This window comes from Fundulus heteroclitus, chromosome 1, assembly GCF_011125445.2.
Source record: "Fundulus heteroclitus isolate FHET01 chromosome 1, MU-UCD_Fhet_4.1, whole genome shotgun sequence".
NCBI classification, from domain to species: Eukaryota; Metazoa; Chordata; class Actinopteri; order Cyprinodontiformes; family Fundulidae; genus Fundulus; species Fundulus heteroclitus.
Genome location: NC_046361.1, coordinates 20,817,758 through 20,835,659, shown reverse-complemented (window position 1 = coordinate 20,835,659; position 17,902 = coordinate 20,817,758). Strand labels below are relative to the sequence as shown.

At 40.4% G+C, this 17,902-nt stretch overlaps 1 protein-coding gene across 3 annotated transcripts in view; it reads right to left on the bottom strand.

The window, feature by feature from the left end:
• Positions 1-17,902, bottom strand: part of znf385a (zinc finger protein 385A) — a 112,652-nt gene that overhangs the window by 30,985 nt on the left and 63,765 nt on the right. For 2 of the 3 annotated variants that reach the window (XM_021318488.2, XM_012866555.3), the window contains exons 2-3: positions 12,774-12,925; positions 2,234-2,344 (exon numbers count right to left, since the gene is read on the bottom strand). In XM_021318488.2, coding sequence (XP_021174163.2) covers positions 2,234-2,344; positions 12,774-12,925 — 263 coding nt within the window. Of the gene's footprint in view, positions 1-2,233; positions 2,345-7,773; positions 8,212-12,773; positions 12,926-17,902 lie in introns of those variants that run through there. The other variant, XM_012866556.3, reaches the window with a different exon arrangement.

Below are 17,902 nucleotides of genomic sequence, written 5' to 3'. Positions count from 1 at the left end.
CTTGTATCATTTAAATTGCTCCCCATTATTATATTGCATTAGTGACTTGTGATTACCTAAAATTAATATAAGACAACACAAATGTACAGGCAATTTTTTATCATATAACTTAATGTTGTCTGAACTATAAGTTGTCTAAAACCTCCTAAAAGCAGTGACACATTTCCAGATTCCTGTCTCTTTGATTCTTAGCTTTCATTATTACAACACTAAGTAATGTAAAATCCTGAAACTCTTTACTAATTTATATCCATAATTTCTAGCATGACTTCTCAACTAAAGGGGCCAGGTGCGTGATCTCCGGCCATGGCTCTCAAAGTATTTCATACGTAAACATGTCTGACAGCTTCCTGTTGCCTGGGAGGACACAAAGAAGAAAAGTCCACATAGAGAAGATTACAGCCCTGCTGCTGCCTGACCACATGGAAACCATGATTACAGATGTGTAGAGTATATATAGCGTCGGTCCACTCCTTAATGTTGTGTACTGTGCACGGCTGCACTAAAGGGCCCTCAATTCTGCACCACAGCATAGGTGGAATCACACCCAAATTATACAGGGAGCACATGACATTTTTCCCTGATGTTGTCATGTGCCCATCCTAATTATCCACCCAAGAAAGACAAAAGAATGAGGATTGGGTTTGGCACCCCTATTCATGAGACACTTCCATTTCTGGCTTCATTCATCAGTTAACAGTCGTGCATGCAGGTTGGTGACGGTGGTGTAAGGTTTATTGTGTTTATCTGAAGTGTTTCCAACATGTTTCAAATCTCAGTCAAACTTCCTGTTGTTTATGCTGCAGCGCTTATAAGCTACGGGGATTGTTGCTCCTGCAAACTCCACGCCGGCATGAAATGAATTCCAGTCGGGTCAAACGAGTCAAAACATGGACCAGAGAAATGCACAACATCCTCCACACCACGCTCTGCTTTTGGGGCAGGCAAAATGAGACAGAGAGCCGTCCGGTTTATTCCAAAGAGAAAACTTTGGGGAAAATATATTATAGCAATGGCAAAAGGTGTAAATTAGTTATTTAAACAAAATGTGACATACAATGTGCCATATAACTAATTTCACAACAAAACTAAGCTTACTTTAGTAGCTTGTCGACCCATCTTAAGATACACTAACTCAAGATCATCAAGTACTCTGTGACTTGTTTGTTTGGGTAATTTGTCTCACTTCTATTTGTTGTGTTCTGTTAAATGAGTTTAATAACTATTTACTCAAGCACAGCTCAATTCAGACCTATCTGCAGGATGTTACTATAATTTTAAAAATGTCATGTTTTTATACAGTTAAAGCCAAATATATTCATACCCTGGCAGATATAGGCTTAAAATGATATTTGAATTTTAGAGAATATTATTTTACCTGATAGTCATATTAAGATTCTGGCTCGGCTGAATATAGCAGCCTAGCTAGAATCTCGACTTTAATCTAATAGTGGATCTGTGGAGGGAGCTAAAGATTAGGGTGATGGCAAGGAGGCTTTTCAGCCTTATGTCATCACCAAAGATAAATAGTCAAAATAACAGTGGAAACATGTCAAATACTGTTCAGTAGTTACATGAAGGGTTTGATTAATGCAATTTCAGAAAATATTTTTCCATTGATTATGGAATATTATATGAACCATTGTTGAGATGCCATTTTTAAATACCTTCCGATAATTACCAAATATTATTAAAAGTAATAACTCCTTTTACATTGGTATTTGGTTGAATGAAAGTCATATTATTTCTAAATCTGCCAAATAGATGAATAATTTTGGTCTTAACTGGATGTTTTATGCACATTTATCTACATTTAGCTAATGAAAGGCCTGCATAGTGGCACAGTTGGAAGCCTTTTGGCCAAAGCAGCAAGAAAGTTTTGTGTTCAAAAACATGACTGGCACTTTAATTGGTCTCTCTTGTGTGTGCCTGGTTGTTTGTCCTGTGTGTCTCTGTGTTGCCCTGTGATGGACCGGCGACCTGTCCTGGGTACACTGGAGAGAGGCACTGGTGCCTCTGCAACCCTGCATGGATAATTAGGTATAGAGATCATGGATGGATTCAGCTAATACAAAGACCAGGTAAGGATCACGGCCTCTCATAATGCCCTGATTTGTGAAACTTTACATGTTCCATAATCTTATTTGTAAAATGCATTTTACCATAACCACATATGTCACATGGGACAACATTGGACAGAAGGGAGGGATGATGTTATCTTATCTTCCTCTACCTCTGAGTTGAAGCGGATCTGGCATACATTGCAGGAGATGACCGGCCGCTTGGTCTTGACCAGAGGCACTCCGAAGGTGTGGTTTATCACGGCCTTCTGGACTGGGTCCATCTGGGAGAGGGGAAGACAAAACAGAGGAAAAATATGTCAGCTACAATTAAAGGTGTGAACGCCAAAAGAGACATGAGTCAACAGATAAGCCTTCCATCATTATCAGAGAGATTAATGTGACCTTGGCTGAAGATAGCATGAAGAAGAAGGTGGAATTTGTCGTGTAGACTTAACAAGTTAGGCTGTAAAACCCAAGTTCCCATGCCTTGCGCAATATTTCACAAGTAACCACTCCCTTGAAGTTCGTCACATTTTGTAGTGTTAAAGCCACAAACCTCATTGTGCTTTAGAGGAATTTATGAGACAGATCATTGCAAAGTCAGCACAAAGTAGTGCATCATTTTCAAGTAGAAAGAATATGGTTCTCTTTGTAACACGGCTCACAACACTTGCGAAGGGACTAATATCAAAGCACTCGGACTCTGAAAATTTCGGACTCTGAAAGCCCTCGGAAAACTTTTTTCTTTCTTTTTCTTTTGCACGCTCTAATGTGAGAAAACAACTGTACACATTTTTACTGTCTGTTGTTTGTTGTGTGTACTCTAAGCTGGAGCATGTCCTGAAAGGAATTTCACCACAGTATCTTGCAGGCCAAGATCACCAGAATCTTGAAGTTCAACTATTTGCTGCGTCTCATACTATATTGTTACTTATGACTTTCTTTTACCAGTGGATTTCTTTTTGCAGCTCTTCTAAAAAGGCAAAATGAGCGCACGACTGATATGTCAATAGATCGTCCCACCTAAGCTGCGGATCAGCGTGGCATCAAGCCATCTCCTTGATGGCTAGTAGCTTTGTGCAGTACTCTTTCCATTTTCAGATGACGGGTAGAACACTGCTCTGTAAATTGTCGAAAGCTTTGGATTTTATTTTATAACCTAACCGTGCTTTAAATTTATTTACAACTTTATCCACTTGTCTTGTGTGTTCCCTGGACTTCATGGTCCTATTTCTTCTCGGATGCTCTACGACAAACGGACCATCACAGAAGGAGCTGTATATGTAGTGACACTAAATTACACAAAGGTCTATTTACTCATTCAGATGTACAATTATCTGCCAATTTGTATTAACAAGGTTATAACTTATAACTAGGTTATAACAAGGTTATAACTTGGGAAAACTTGGAAAGATTTTAAAGGTACGAATACTTTTGGCACCGTACACAGCCACGAGCGGCGATGAAACACAAAGACGCATAAAGACTGTTTGCAACACATCTCCTGTGTTTTATCCAGCATGTTGCAACAATCCAAACCCATGCATCATGACCATGTGGTAACACATTGTCCCTGAAGTAATTATTTCAGCTGGGATGCCAGTCATCTGTTTGGTGCTAAGTACGTTGTATAAATTTAACTGACCAGCTTAGCAGCGCCTTCAACGTGTCGGCGTTTAAGCCATTCAAAACAAATCTGTCCCCTATGTTGATCTAAAGGGGGACTATACCAATTGTTTATCCGTGTTTGAAGTTGAATTTATCCAGCAATCACTGTTAGTTGACCTTAGCATTAGTGTGGATTTCTACTTCAGACAACTGTCTGCAGCAAGCCTGCAGCTAAAGCGAGTAACATTTATGAAAATAAGCATCTGGGTTTATGAAAGCAACAAAAATAAAATAAACTTTGTGGTGTGAAGAGCTGAACGCCTTTGATGTTTGATGTTTTATTGAGCATTAGGTCATGAGATAATGACTGTTCCAGAAGTTTCCTCAAGTCTGATGGAAGTTAGTTGTTATGGAGACTCTGACAAACACCAAATGACTGCATTTGGTGTTTAATTTTACTTTTTTTCGTCACTGCCTTATCGTCTACATGGCTTAATAATTGGAGGAGTCACATGAAGCAAAATTCATAGAAAACAATATTCTAAAGAGTCAAATTAAAACAAAACATTTCCTTGGAGCTTTCTCCTTAAAATGAATAATGATGAAAAGGAGCCCTAGACATTCGGTTTGGTAAGAGCATAAAGAGAAACGCTCCATCTGGACGAGAGAATGAGTGACAGAGAGGGAGAGGAAGATTAATTAGAACAGATTGAAAAAATAAACTGAAGGAAAACTGGGAATGAGTCCAGGCACACCAAGATACAAAGCGGGAGAAAGAGGCCCGGTCCGGACATCCTCACATCACGCATTCTTATCTCATTTGGCTCTCTTTCTCATAGTCTGCGTTCCATGACTCCGTCTTGTTCTCTCCACAGAAACAATCCAGAGCAAGCTCAGCTCTGGCTACTGGAAATTCAGATACTGACACTGTTCCCTGTTCAAATGTTCGGACTTCCTGACCTTTTTCACATTTTAACACACCAAAAACCTTTGTGTTTTGTATTAAGATTTTTTTTATGTAGGGCCAAAACATAGTAGTGCATAACTGTCATGTGGAAGGAAAAGGATGCGCATTTTTTCAAACTTCTTCACACGCTGAAATTTGATTTATGTGCATTTCCATTTTTGTCGCCATGAGTCCACAATGAGAGAAAAAGAGATTTAGACATTGACACCTTTGCCCATTTGTCTTCACGAAGCAACTCAAATCCAGTCTGAATAAATGGAGAGCATTTGAGAACAGCAGTTTTCAAGTCTAACCACAGACTAAATGTGTAACCTTTGACTGGGCCATTCAAACACATGAATATTATTTGATCTAAACTACTGTAGCTTTGGCTGTATGTTTAGGCATGTTTTAATGCTGAAAGGAGAACCCTCGCTTAGTGTCTCCAGTCCTTTGCAGCCTCTAATGGGTTCTAGGCTTTTGCGCTGTACTTCTACCCGTCCAACTTCCCCTGAACTCTGACTATAGCTTCTCTTTCTCTGCCAAACTAAATGATTCCCACAGCATGATGCTAACACAGCCATGTTTGACCATAGGGGGGGTGGCATGTTGAAGAGAATTTGCAGTGTTAGTTTTGCATGTACAATTAAAGTTTACATTTGCTTTCATCTGGCCGGGGCACATTCCTCCACATGCTCATCGTGTCCACTATATGGCTTGTGTCAAACTGTATGCAGGACTACTGATTGGATTCTTTTTTTTTTTTTTTTCCAACAAAGGTTTTCTTCTGGTCACTCAGACCTTGTAGAAATAAAACTTGTCACGTCTACTGCTTAAACACCAGTAAGACCAAGGAGATGGTGATCGACTTCAGGAGAAGACCCCCACCACACTCACCTGTGAACATCCAGGGGGAGGACATAGAAACTGTGGAGAGTTTCAAATACCTGGGTGTTCACGTCAACAATAAGCTGGACTGGACTCATAACACCGACGCCCTGTATAAGAAGGGCCAGAGCCGGCTCCACCTCCTGAGGAGGCTGAGGTCCTTTGGAGTGAGCCGGCCTCTGCTAAAAACTTTTTATGACTCTGTGGTGGCCTCAGCCCTCCTCTACGCTGTCGTCTGCTGGGCTCCTGGCAGTGCAGAGCGGGACAGAAAGAGACTGAACAAGCTGGTGAGGAAGGCCACTTCTGTCCTGGGCTGCCCTCTGGACTCTGTGGAGGAAGTAGCTGAGAGGAGGGTGTTGTCCAAGTTCACATCCATCATGGACAACACCTTCCACCCGCTGCACCAGACTGTAGAGGAGCTGAGCAGCTCCTTTAGTGCCAGACTTAGACACCCTGTGTGTAAAAAGGAGCGCTACCGTAGGTCATTTATTCCTGCTGCTACAAGATTTTACAATGCTGCACTATAACTGTGACCATAACTGTAATAATTAACGTGCAATAACCAATGTGCAATAATCTATTTAATACACTGTCCTACAACCCGTGCAATAATCCTGATGTAGTGACTTCTGCTGCTATCATCACCTGAACATAAGTCAGCCCACATGTATGTATGTATGTATGTATGTATGTACAAATGTATACAATGTATATGCACGTACATACGCGTAGGTGCGTATGTAAGTAGGCGCATAGATATATGTATATATTTAAGTATATAGATATGTTTATATATATATATATAGACCACTAAGAATGTAAATGAGACATCATATGCCCATTCCTATTTCCTTTTTTTTGTATTTTTTTGGTATTCTTTCTGATCCATTGTATATATGAAGACTCACTGTATATAATTGAATGCACCTTCCCTACTCTGCACCTTCTTGTATGAGCCGATGTGACGAGTGAATTTCTCCATTGTGAGATCAATAAAGACTATCTTATCTTATCTTATCTTATCTTATCCATGAGCTGTGGAAATCTGCAGTTCCTCCCAGATTAGCATGGGCCTCTTGGCTGCTTCTCTTATTTATGCTCCCTTTGCCCACCCTGTCAGTTTAGCTGTAAACCTACCATGCCCTGGTAAGTTTGTTTCTCCATAACTTTCTCCCTGTCCTGTCTGCTTTGTTCCTTGGCTTTCATGAGGCAGTCTGTTAACTAATGTTCTCTAACAAACCTCTGGGGGGGTTCTCATGGAACAGCTGGATTTATACTTGGGTTAATTTTCACGCTGGTGGAAAGCATTTTAAAAATTAGGAGGATTCTGAAGATTGTAAACATTGCATTTTCCGTCCACATGACATTGACACTGTTACAAGGGCCCTGTGACTAAAGGTTAGGTATATAGACGACTGTCAGCTGTGTGAACATCCATGAAAAAAACAAACAAATGGTGACACCATATTGGTCAATGCATTTATAAGCCACACACCAAAATCAGTAGTCTGCCAAATGCAGCCTAAAACGTCGCACCCCGGAAGTCATGACCTAACCCTTCACCTCCGCGGCTGAGCAGAGTTGAGTGTGAGGACGAGCAGGCGCGGTCCACGCCTGACATGAATCATCGGGTTTCTCCCCGGTTCCGTCAGCGCGGCTCTCTGGGTGTGGGTCTCCTCTGATCCATCAACTCCATTCAGCTGTTGAAAAAAGCCAGCTGCCAACACGGCTGTTTGGAAGGGGGCTAGCGTCGTTTTTCATCCAAAACGGCCTCCAAAAACATGTTCTCGTGAAATAGGAGCTGAGCACGATGATGCAACCTCAGAGGGATTTTCCAAAATCTCATAATTGTGAGAAATTTGGGAAGTATTTCTGGAATCTGATAGAAGCTCATAAATGACATATCTTTGTCCAATTCCCTAAAGCTCTGACAGATGTGGGTAAACCACAAAATCCACCAGTTTTAGGAGATCCCCAACCCCGCACGACAATAAGTCTAACCTCTTATGCTTTTGGTGTGAATCTTGCTGTCTTCTTCTCTAGGTTTCTTGCAAATTTGATCAGCTAAGACAAAAAACATGAAGGAATGGATTTTCTTCAGTGAGGAATTTACCATTTACTATCACAAGACCCCTTCTGCCAGCAAGGGGAACATGCCAGATGAAAAGCAGCTTGTGAAGCATGAGGTCTGACACACTTGTGCACTGAGCCAAAGGATCAGAACGCAGTTGGTTGGAAGTTTGAAAGAAAACGATATTTCGCACTCACCGTCTTCTCCTCTGGGTCTTTGGAGGCTTGAAGCTGCATTGTTCCCTCTGTGTTTGCGCTGCACTGTGAGGCGAGTGTTTGGGTCTCAGCATGTGTGAGACTGAAAGTGTGCGGTGCACCTTCCTCACTCATTCAGCCTGCTGGTATTGTGTCATTACCTGGTGCAGACAGACGCTCAGAAAACAGGGCTTCGTGCCTCGGGATGCATTACCAGCTTTGTCTTTTCCTCCGTTTAGAACATCTCTACCTTTCTTCAAGGGGCTACACCAGAAATCTCTCTCTTGTCTTCAACACATGTCCTGTCAAGTGCCTGGATCTGCAGTTCAGCCTCTTCCTCCTGTCCTACCCAACTACTTCTCTCAAACACACGCTTCACTGTATTTTCTCCTCTCTGCTTCCCAGTTTTCTCCTCCCCTTCTCTCTCTGCATCTCTGACTTGCTCTCCTTCCCTTTATGCATTCTTCATCCAACCAAATGCGACTCGGATTAAGTTACTAAATGTCCGTCTGCCTGAGCCAGCCCCTCACCCCCCCACCACCTTCACGTCAAGATGTCATCCTTTTTCCAAGTGCCTTAATTCTGACTGTTACATAATGAAAACAGCGTGTGGTATTTGCCGTATAAAACATAGATTGTCTTTTTGATAGTTTTATGGTTTTGTTAATCATAATTGATATGGTAATGGTAAATGGCTTGTACTTGTATAACGCTTTACCCAGTCCAATGACCCGAAAGTGCTTTACATTACATTCAAACATTCACCCATTCACACCCTGACGGTGGTGAGCTGTGTTAGTAGCCATAGCTGCCCTGAGGCAGACTGACAGAGGCGAGGCTGCCAAATAACGGCGCCACCGGACGCTCTGACCACCGGTAGCGGGCAATTCAGGTGAAGTATCTTGCCCGAGGACACAATGACTGAGACAGTCAGAGCAGGGGATGAAACTGGCAACCCGCCAATTACAGGACGAACTTCCATAAATTCAGTGCCACTGTCGCCCATTATTATTTTGAATGCATCAATCTCACTCATCATAGAACATCTCATATTTGTTTTTATTAGCTCTGGTTGTTATTTATTTTTACCAACAACTGAGAACTCATGAAAGGACATAATCTACTGAGGCTAATTCAACCTTTGGAGCACTCAGAGGGTTTCATATGTCATATGATTGAACTTAGACATTTTCCTAAGGGGAAGATGTTGACTTCATAACATATAGACCAGTGGGCCGTAGCCTTGTTTTTAAGTCAGCTTTTGTGTAACAGATTAGTTAGTTAGATAGTTTATAAGTTTATGTCTTCAAGTACTTAAATACTAAAAATCAGGTCATTTGACGAACTGTTGTTAGAAATGTTCGGATTTAGTTTTTACAGTTTATGATTAAATCTTTTTGTACCTATATATGTGTTTGTTGAATGATAACACACCTTCAAAAAGGTGCACTATAAAGTATAAATTAGGGATGCACTGACATGAAAATTTGGGCCGATATCGATATGCTGTTATCTCCAATAACTGATATTTACGGATGTGTGCATATATATATATATATATATATATATATATATATATATATATATATATATATATATATATATATATATATAAACATTTACGTTTCTGTGATGGTTAAATTCTGTAAAGGTTTGTACCAACTAAAAACTTTTCTAACGAAATTTCTGAATGTTGGTTATAGTCTAGATTCACACGTTGCTTTTTTTTAATATTTGGTTTTATTAAAAACCCCACAATGCATCACTGTCACTTTAACATGACCAAACAAAAACCGCATGACCAACCTCCCCCCCTCTCCCTCTTTAAACACAGGCACAAAGGGCAAGTAGCTGGAAATAAACATTGGTTGTTAATATCGGCCCAGTTTCACTTACTGGACTGATACCGATATGTTAAAAAGTTTATAACATTGACCAATACCGATGTTAATGCGATACATCGTGCATCCCTAGGATAAATAGTGCAACTCATCAACGCACGGTCTTTCATCTGTTAAGTTCATGCAAAAAAATAACTTCCACATAATAAATCATTAATTGTTATTGCAATTGTACATTCCTGTGAAATTTATCTTCTTCATTTCATTCATCCCTTAGGGAGCAGTGGGCAGCCATCACAGCACCAGGGGAGCAATCTGGGACTAAGGGTCTTGCTCAGGGACCCACAGTGGCAGTCTGCAGGGATAAAACCGGGTACTTACAACCTTCTCAGAGTGCAAGTGCGCTGCTCTAACCACTAGAGCTTCCACCCCCCATAAGATCATCTGGCGGTTCATACTCCTGCCCAAATTTGTTGCACTACTGTTAAAGTGATTCTAAAAAATTAATATGCCTAAAGACCTATACTTTTTAAAGCTCCTGGAAGCTCTGCGAGAAATAGTTTTGGCCTTATTTATAGTTTGTACTTGAAGAGTCCAGAGGCTGTTTTATTCTGGTAATCCGACTCCTTTCATTTGTTGTGGTCGATATACTACCTGTTACACCTGTTAATGATTTTCTTTAGTCACTTTTAGATGTGTAATCCTACATTTGAGTTTGGTCATGATCTGTTTCTCACCCACTACTAGCAGCAAAAAGTTAAGTCCCTCCCAGTTTTGAATCTTCCCAGATTCATCTGTTTCTTTGTGTCTGCAATGGATGCTTAATCAAAGTTTTGACCTTTTTATTTTATTAACTTTTCGACGTGACTCAGCCTCCCTCCTGCTTGCATTTGGGTCCTACATCACAGCTCAAAACAAACTGATTAAAAACGAATGACGGCATTCAAGAGACACATGATGATCTTCAGGTTGACTGAGTGAGGATAAGCCATTCTTTTTACACCACCCATAAACACCTTTTTGAATATTTTGGATGTGCTTAAGAAGACTTCGTACAGCAATACTGAAAAGAAACCTTGAACATACGTTTTAAACACTGACATATAAACAAGATTGTTGTTTTCATCAGATTTTTTTCTTACACCAGCATTAATGTTTGTTTAATCATGTCTTTCAAGGCTCAGTGTGTATTTGTGCAAGAATAGAAAAAAATACCTGCACTAATTCATGACAGAAATGTACCAGTTTGAAATAAATTGCATCTCAGCAATGTAATATTTTAACCTTGACAAAAATGTAATAAAAACCTATACATATAGGCTAAAAGCTAAAAGCCCATATTTACCCATTTGCAATAAATTCCAGTATTTTATAACACCGCTTAGAAGTCTTACATGAGTGGAGGCTGCCCAGCCCTAGAAAGCATGGGCGCGTGTTTACATCAGGACAACCTGGAGCAGAAATAAAGATCAGCATCATCACTGTCTACAGACGCATTGAGTGAGACAAGCAGCTACAAGACAAATCCCATTAGAGGACAATTAAAGCTGTATTTGGCTTCAGGAGATGCCATTTCTCTGCTCTGCTATGGGGCTAATAACCGTCAGTGTAGAGTGGAGTCTCATTATAGCTGTACAAACCCAGCACAGATCAAATATTAAAAAAAGGCCAACACAAGTACCAGCTGTCAGATGAACAGGGTCAATTCGCTCTGCTAAACTACAGCCTCTTTAATAAAACAATCTGTGTATCTAAAATGGTACGTGTGTTCCTGCAAAGAGGCACGAGGAAACACAAAAGGGAAGTCTGCAGATCCTCTGCTAATCTTCCTGCAGAAATGTACTTATTCACAGAGCACACAATAAAATAAAAAGTCTTTTCTTACTACAAAACCCTGCAAGAACCACTTCAAGCTATTTATTGTGTGGTCCAAAACATTCAAGCCAAGCATGCCTAAATTAAACATCAGCTGTAATTTTTGGAAGAATGTGCAAGTTACTCATCCCTCTGTTGTTTGCTGTGTGTTAAATTTTAAGGTCCTGTGTGTGAGTTTGCTAGTCTGTCAGTCTGAGGTCAGAGTGTCCTCCAACCCTATTGTATGGCTCCCTCTCCTGGCCACAGACCTGAAAACCTGCTGACTTGACTGGAGCTGCTTCTCAGCTGTCAACAACAGCAGCTATTAACATACTTCAATCGTACTTAACTCCCTGAAGATGAGGATGGGGAGCAGAAAGATGTAACAAAAAGCCCACGAAATAGCAAGCGGGAGAGGGTTTTGCAGAGGGAGTAAGTCAGAATAAAGAAAGGATTATAAGGCTGTGTGAGCAGACGCATGAGGGAGGGAGGAGTGCCTGCAGGATTCCAGTGTCTCCGTGAATCCACATCTGCTGCTGCATTGTGTGGCATGTAACTTCGTTCACTTTGGTAGTGAACATGCTTCCTTTTATTTTATTGTCCACCTAGGACTGTTATAACGACTTTATCATTAAAGCATGTTAAATAATGCACAGAATGTGTCCCTGCAATGACATGAATGTTTACTTTCGAGTGCGACTCAAAAGCGTTCTTTCCCCTTTTGCATTCTGCAGCCAAAAATCCCAGTTGACACATGGGGACATGGCCCGGGAATGATTTTACACATTGCTGACAAGAAAGCTGTTGACATTGTTCATTGGAGCCTAAAGGAGCAGACACTCCACATTATGCTGAGCTGGTGAGATGCCGAATGTCTCTGCAGTCTTCTCTGAGGGATGCTAGTTAGAGACCAGAGGGAAGAAGGAGAAAGAAGATCCCTCTCTGTTCACTCAAAGTACACACCACTTCAAACAAACTGCTGGGTTTGAAGTCTGCAGCTTTAAGGATGGCCTAGGAACTCCTCTTTAATTATTGCTCTTTGATTTAAGGAGCGAGGCACATGAAATATTAGTGTATTGGGAATACGGTGCATTGCTAATATACATGCCTGTTTATGCATGTTCACATATATGTGGTAGTAAAATGTAACTGTTGAAAGACATATTTCTAATGCTAGCGTGTGCCTCTATAGCTGAATGGTGGAGACAGTCGACATTCCTATGTAAGTGTGAGGAAACTGGTTTCTGATCTGCCTGCAGTGGACAACTTGAAAGACTGCTGTGTGCTTGTGTCAGTGTCAGTTCTTACGGTGTTGAAGTTGTGGAAGAGACTCATGCTGTGCGGAGGCGGCGGACTTTCCATAGGAAACTGTAGGAAGGGCTTCATGTCCAGGTGGGGCTGGATCACCGTGGGGGTCCGCAGGAACGTCGGCACTGCTGCCCCTGCCCGATTAATGCCTCCTGGACGTATAAAAAGACAAAGACACAAAAACTGAATCCATGCAGAGAAGCTCTGTGGATTCCTGTTATCCACATCGCATGCAGGTCACTCTCTTGTCTCTTTGCAAATATCCTGGGAGGTATCTGCTTGTTCATCATACTGAATTTCATCTCAGCACAAGCTGCTCTATGTCGCTGTGACTTTTGCTGTACGATTGTGTCTAATCCCAGCATAGCGGCTCTGATATCTACACTCATGCTGGACAATTGCTGTTTGCATTTGAATGTGTGCTGTTTTCCTGCGGCTCAACACTGCAACCATAACAAGTGTCTAGATACACACAGAGGGACAATTGACAAATATTGAACTAAGCGGATGTCTAATTCTACTGCTAAAACACATATGGAGCTCTATTAATGATACTCAGCTACATTTACTCATCAGTGTTCCCATTTGCCTTCTTGTCCTCGTTATCCCTCTCGACTCTTCTCTAACCTCTGTCAAGGATGATAGTGATGGGGCCCACATAGCAAAACTCAGCCTCAGCAAGCTCTTAGATTAAGCCTCTTAATATGCACAACTGGATTTCTGTGGCTTTTAAATTCCTCCGAGACTTAAAGCTTTGCTGCACTCCTCTTTGGGATCGCTCTAAGCTACTCATCTGCTCGGTTACTTGCTCTCTTAGCTGCGTTTTTAACTGCAGTGCATCCCCCCCCCCCCCACTGCATTCCCAGTTTCTAGTGGGTAATGTGAACGTTATCGGGAACCTCTGTGTTATATCAAGCCAAACGTCAACCAAAATTAACCAGAAAGCATAATATGACTGCTGCAAAGACGGACATAATGTTACCGGACAGAGACTCAAAAGTTCGGATTAGAGAGTGCGGGAAGGAAATGATGGCGAGATTGAATGTTGAAGCGAGGTGAAAACACAGCCTCAGTTGAAGCTTGGCTGCCTTCTGCCACACACCGAATAATTTGATACTGTGATAGGCTGAGGACTGCGTCATTGCCTCTAGTTAGGTCCTTCACGAACCAAAAAATCTATTTTCACAAACAAACACATGTATGAAGGCAAGAAACCCTGATCCCAAACATCAACATCAAGACAGCATCTGCCACTGACACAAATTCAACTGCTTTCAGCAAGGTTTTTCCAAAAGTCCTTGCTGGACTTTTACTTTTAGCAAATGTAAAAGCTTTTACAATGTAAATAGCATCCTGAATCTTTAAATATTGATGCTTTTATGGCCCTAAAGTGATATACACAGAGATTTGCATGAAATGCCTGTCAGCACATGTCGGAAAACCTATAAAAATTAGCTTATTTTGGTAGCTCAGAAAGCTATTGAAAACAGTGAATAAATACTTGTCAATAATAATAACTCAATAATGTATGCATGTTTTTCCTGTTTGTTTTTTCCATGAATGTGAAACAGCTTGGAGAAAGTATTTTATCCCCACTCAAATCCTGTTCTTTGAACTCAAAAGAAACCAATGAGCTTTTGACAAAAGTTACACTTTTAATTAGTTTAAAAATACTTTGGATGCTTAGCTTCTTGTTCAGAAAAACTTCACCTTTTCCCCAGTAGCAGCAGAGCAGAATTGGTGTTATCTTTGATTTTCTATTAGTTCTGTATTTATTTAACTTAATTAGATCGTTACAAAATAGACCTTCTTGTGTCTAATAATTAAATTGATTCTAAGTCCCATTAATTGGTTTTGTGTGGGTTTCTTTTCATACGGTTGTTGGTTAAGGTGTTATCATTTTGATGATGCCATCTCCCAGAACCTCCTTGCTTCTAAAACATTTTAATGGGGCTGAACGACTGTTTGGCAGAGTCTGGATTAAACTAATTCTCTCTATATATATATTGATTAGGTTTAACATCCAAAACAGAAGAAAAACAAGTATGAAGTCTTGACACTGTTAACTTCCAGCTGGATCCGTTTAGTCTTTCATTACTTTGACAAAACTGTTAGAGTTTCAGTCTGATGAAGCACGTTACAATACAGTTTTAGGTCTTTAAAGTTTGTAAAATATGCTGGGTGTGATGAGAAGAGACAGGAGGTCCTTTCACTGTCTTCTACAACCACCTATGTGACTGGTGGCAGCAGCTCCCTCTCTGGGGCTGTGCCCCTGAATACAGGACTATTATGGCGCTGCTGGAGTACATTAATCATGACACATTGCTGTGTCTTGACACATGTCCTGCATTCGGCTCTTGGCACAAGCTGGTTGTGGTAGTTTGTGCTTTGCTTGAAAGCAGCAACACTTTGCTCGCTGATTTTGCACAGCAATGATGTTCGCAGCTCCCCCGTGAGTCTGCACTGGGCGCAGAGGATGCTGCTGGCAGTGGGTCAGGCGGTGTCTGGCAGGCAGACAGAGAGATGGGCCAACTGGAGGACACAATGTGTCTCTACAGCGGCGGCGGGAGGAAGGGGAATCTGTGGAACTCACTGAGGCTGGGGGACCAGACGCAAGCAAGATGAACAGACGCTCTGTGGGCAAAGACAGAGATTGTCCCGTCAGGAACAAGTCTGCTCTGTGGAAGTGTGTGTGTGTTTGTCATTTAGATAAATCACACGTGGGCTAGAGTGTATGATTACCCCATTAATTTAATATCTCTTGAGGGATCCTCTTATGCTGTGAATCATACAGATACCTTTAGCAGGAGATAGAGTACGGGTGACTCCAGAGTTTCTCCACATTATTTGTGCTGCTATGAGCATCATAGTCAAACGTGCAAAATGGAAAATTTATGACAGCTCCTGTGAAAACGGCAGCAGAAAACCGGCTCACGGTCCAGCAATCCACAAAGAGAATTTATTGGATTTCAATGCACACTGTATAATTAGACGTGCTTGTGAAAAACTACAAAACCATAAGATTTACTGATTGAACTTCAAACTTAATAATCTTTTTACAGAAAACTCCAGCTGTATATATTATAGTATTATAGTAAACCTGAACTATATTTGGCTGTTTAGGAAAGAAATATGTAAATATGTTGGTTTGGGCATTTTAAGAAAGAGAAAATATTTATTTGGTAAATGTACTGAACTTATTTAGCACTTTTCCAGTCAAAGCGCTGTACACTAGAGCCACACTTACCCAATTGCACCCACTTACGTGCACACATTTATACACCGATACGCAGCTCAGTAGGCAACTTGGGGTTAAGTCCCTTGCCCAGAGGCACATCGAGATGTGACAAGGGGAAGCTGGAATCAAACCCACAACCTTCCAATCTCATGATGACTACTCAACCCATCTTTAATCTAAATAACAGAGTTAAACACAGTGTAAATTAGCATTGGGGAAAAAGTGCAGCTTAATAAATTAGAACATCATTATGAAGTTTATTTATTTCCGTAATTTAATTCAAAAACGTATATATTATATCAACCTTTTACACACATAGTGATATATTTTAAGAATTTATTTCTGACAATTATGACAATTGTGGCTTACAGCTAATGAAACCAATTTCTGTGTTTTAGAAAATTTGAATATTACTGAGGACCAATAAAAAAATCTATTTCAATTATGGAAATCTCGCCCTACTGAAAATGATCATGTACAGTATATTTTATTCATACTTTGTTGGGGCTCTTTCTAACATGGGTTTAAGTCTGACCAGTTTTCTGGCCCACTGAGCACGGTGAAAGCACGTTCTAAAAAGCAGGTATCAGTGTGTTTGGCCGTGTAGGCAGGTGCCAAGTCTTGCTTGAAGATTAAAAACCAGCATTTCTGTAAAGCTTGTCGGCAGGGGGCAGCTAACCTTACCTGCAAGCTGAATTCTCACACTATTTGTGCGTTCACAAACACACAAGAATCCATCTTGTCCCAGTCCTGCCTCAACCATACAAGACTGACCCAAAACAAGTGGGAGCAATCACGTTGCAGTATTATGGTTTAAAGTGTGGGATATATAGCTGTGACGAAAGCAAGAGCTGACGACGAGCCCACAGCCGAACCAAAATAAACATGGTAACGCAGGATGATGCATGACAAAACATCTGTTTTGTCAGAATCTATTTATGCAGATGATACAACTATATATATATATATATATATATATATATATATATATATATATATATATATATATATATATATGCCTCTGCTTCTAGTTTGGATAAGGTTGGATAAGGTTGATAACATACAAAAGGATCTAATGTCTGCTTATGAGTGGGTGATGGAAAATAGGTTGAAACTAAATGTGTTAAAAAGTAAATGTATGCTATTGTTAATCTAAACAGACCATAAGAGAAATCACAGAGTTGACTCTCTTGTTACGTAAACAGTCATTAGACCAAGTAAAGGAAATTAAACTTTGGATTTGGATCAAAGCTTGTCATGTACAACACACATTGATAGCGTGGTGAATAAAACGAGAAGAAATATTTCCTTGATTAGACGCAATTCTCATTTTATGTCAACAGAGACAAGAAAACTTGTACTGCAGTCTCTTGTTTTGTGGATTATTATACCTTTTTGTGTGGTTGAGTGATGCAAAACAAGACCTGGACAAACTTCAGATGGTATCGCCGTACCTGACTTGCTCTTGGCTGTGCTTTTCGAACCAATGTTGATGCCATGCATCAAAGATTGTCATGGATGAAAGTCAAAGAAAGATTGGCCGGTTTTTCTGTCTTGGCTTTGCACGAAATATGGATCTTACTCAAAGCATTTAGCCTGTTTTCTAAATTACAGCCTACCTATTGCAGACATTGCTTGAAGTTGAGACGAGCCTCTAATCTGACATTTACTTTGCCTCTGCCAAGAACTAATGCACTGAAAAATAATTTTATTTAACAAACTGTATTGAAATAGTTTGCCACATGTTATTAAACTGATAACTAATCTTGTTTCTTTCAAAACGAATCTCAAGAAGTGATTTGTTAGTAAGGAAATAATCGTAACGTAGGCATGGTTAAAATATTTACTTGTTCAGATTTTTTTTTTAGCATTATTCCTAGTTATTAAATGT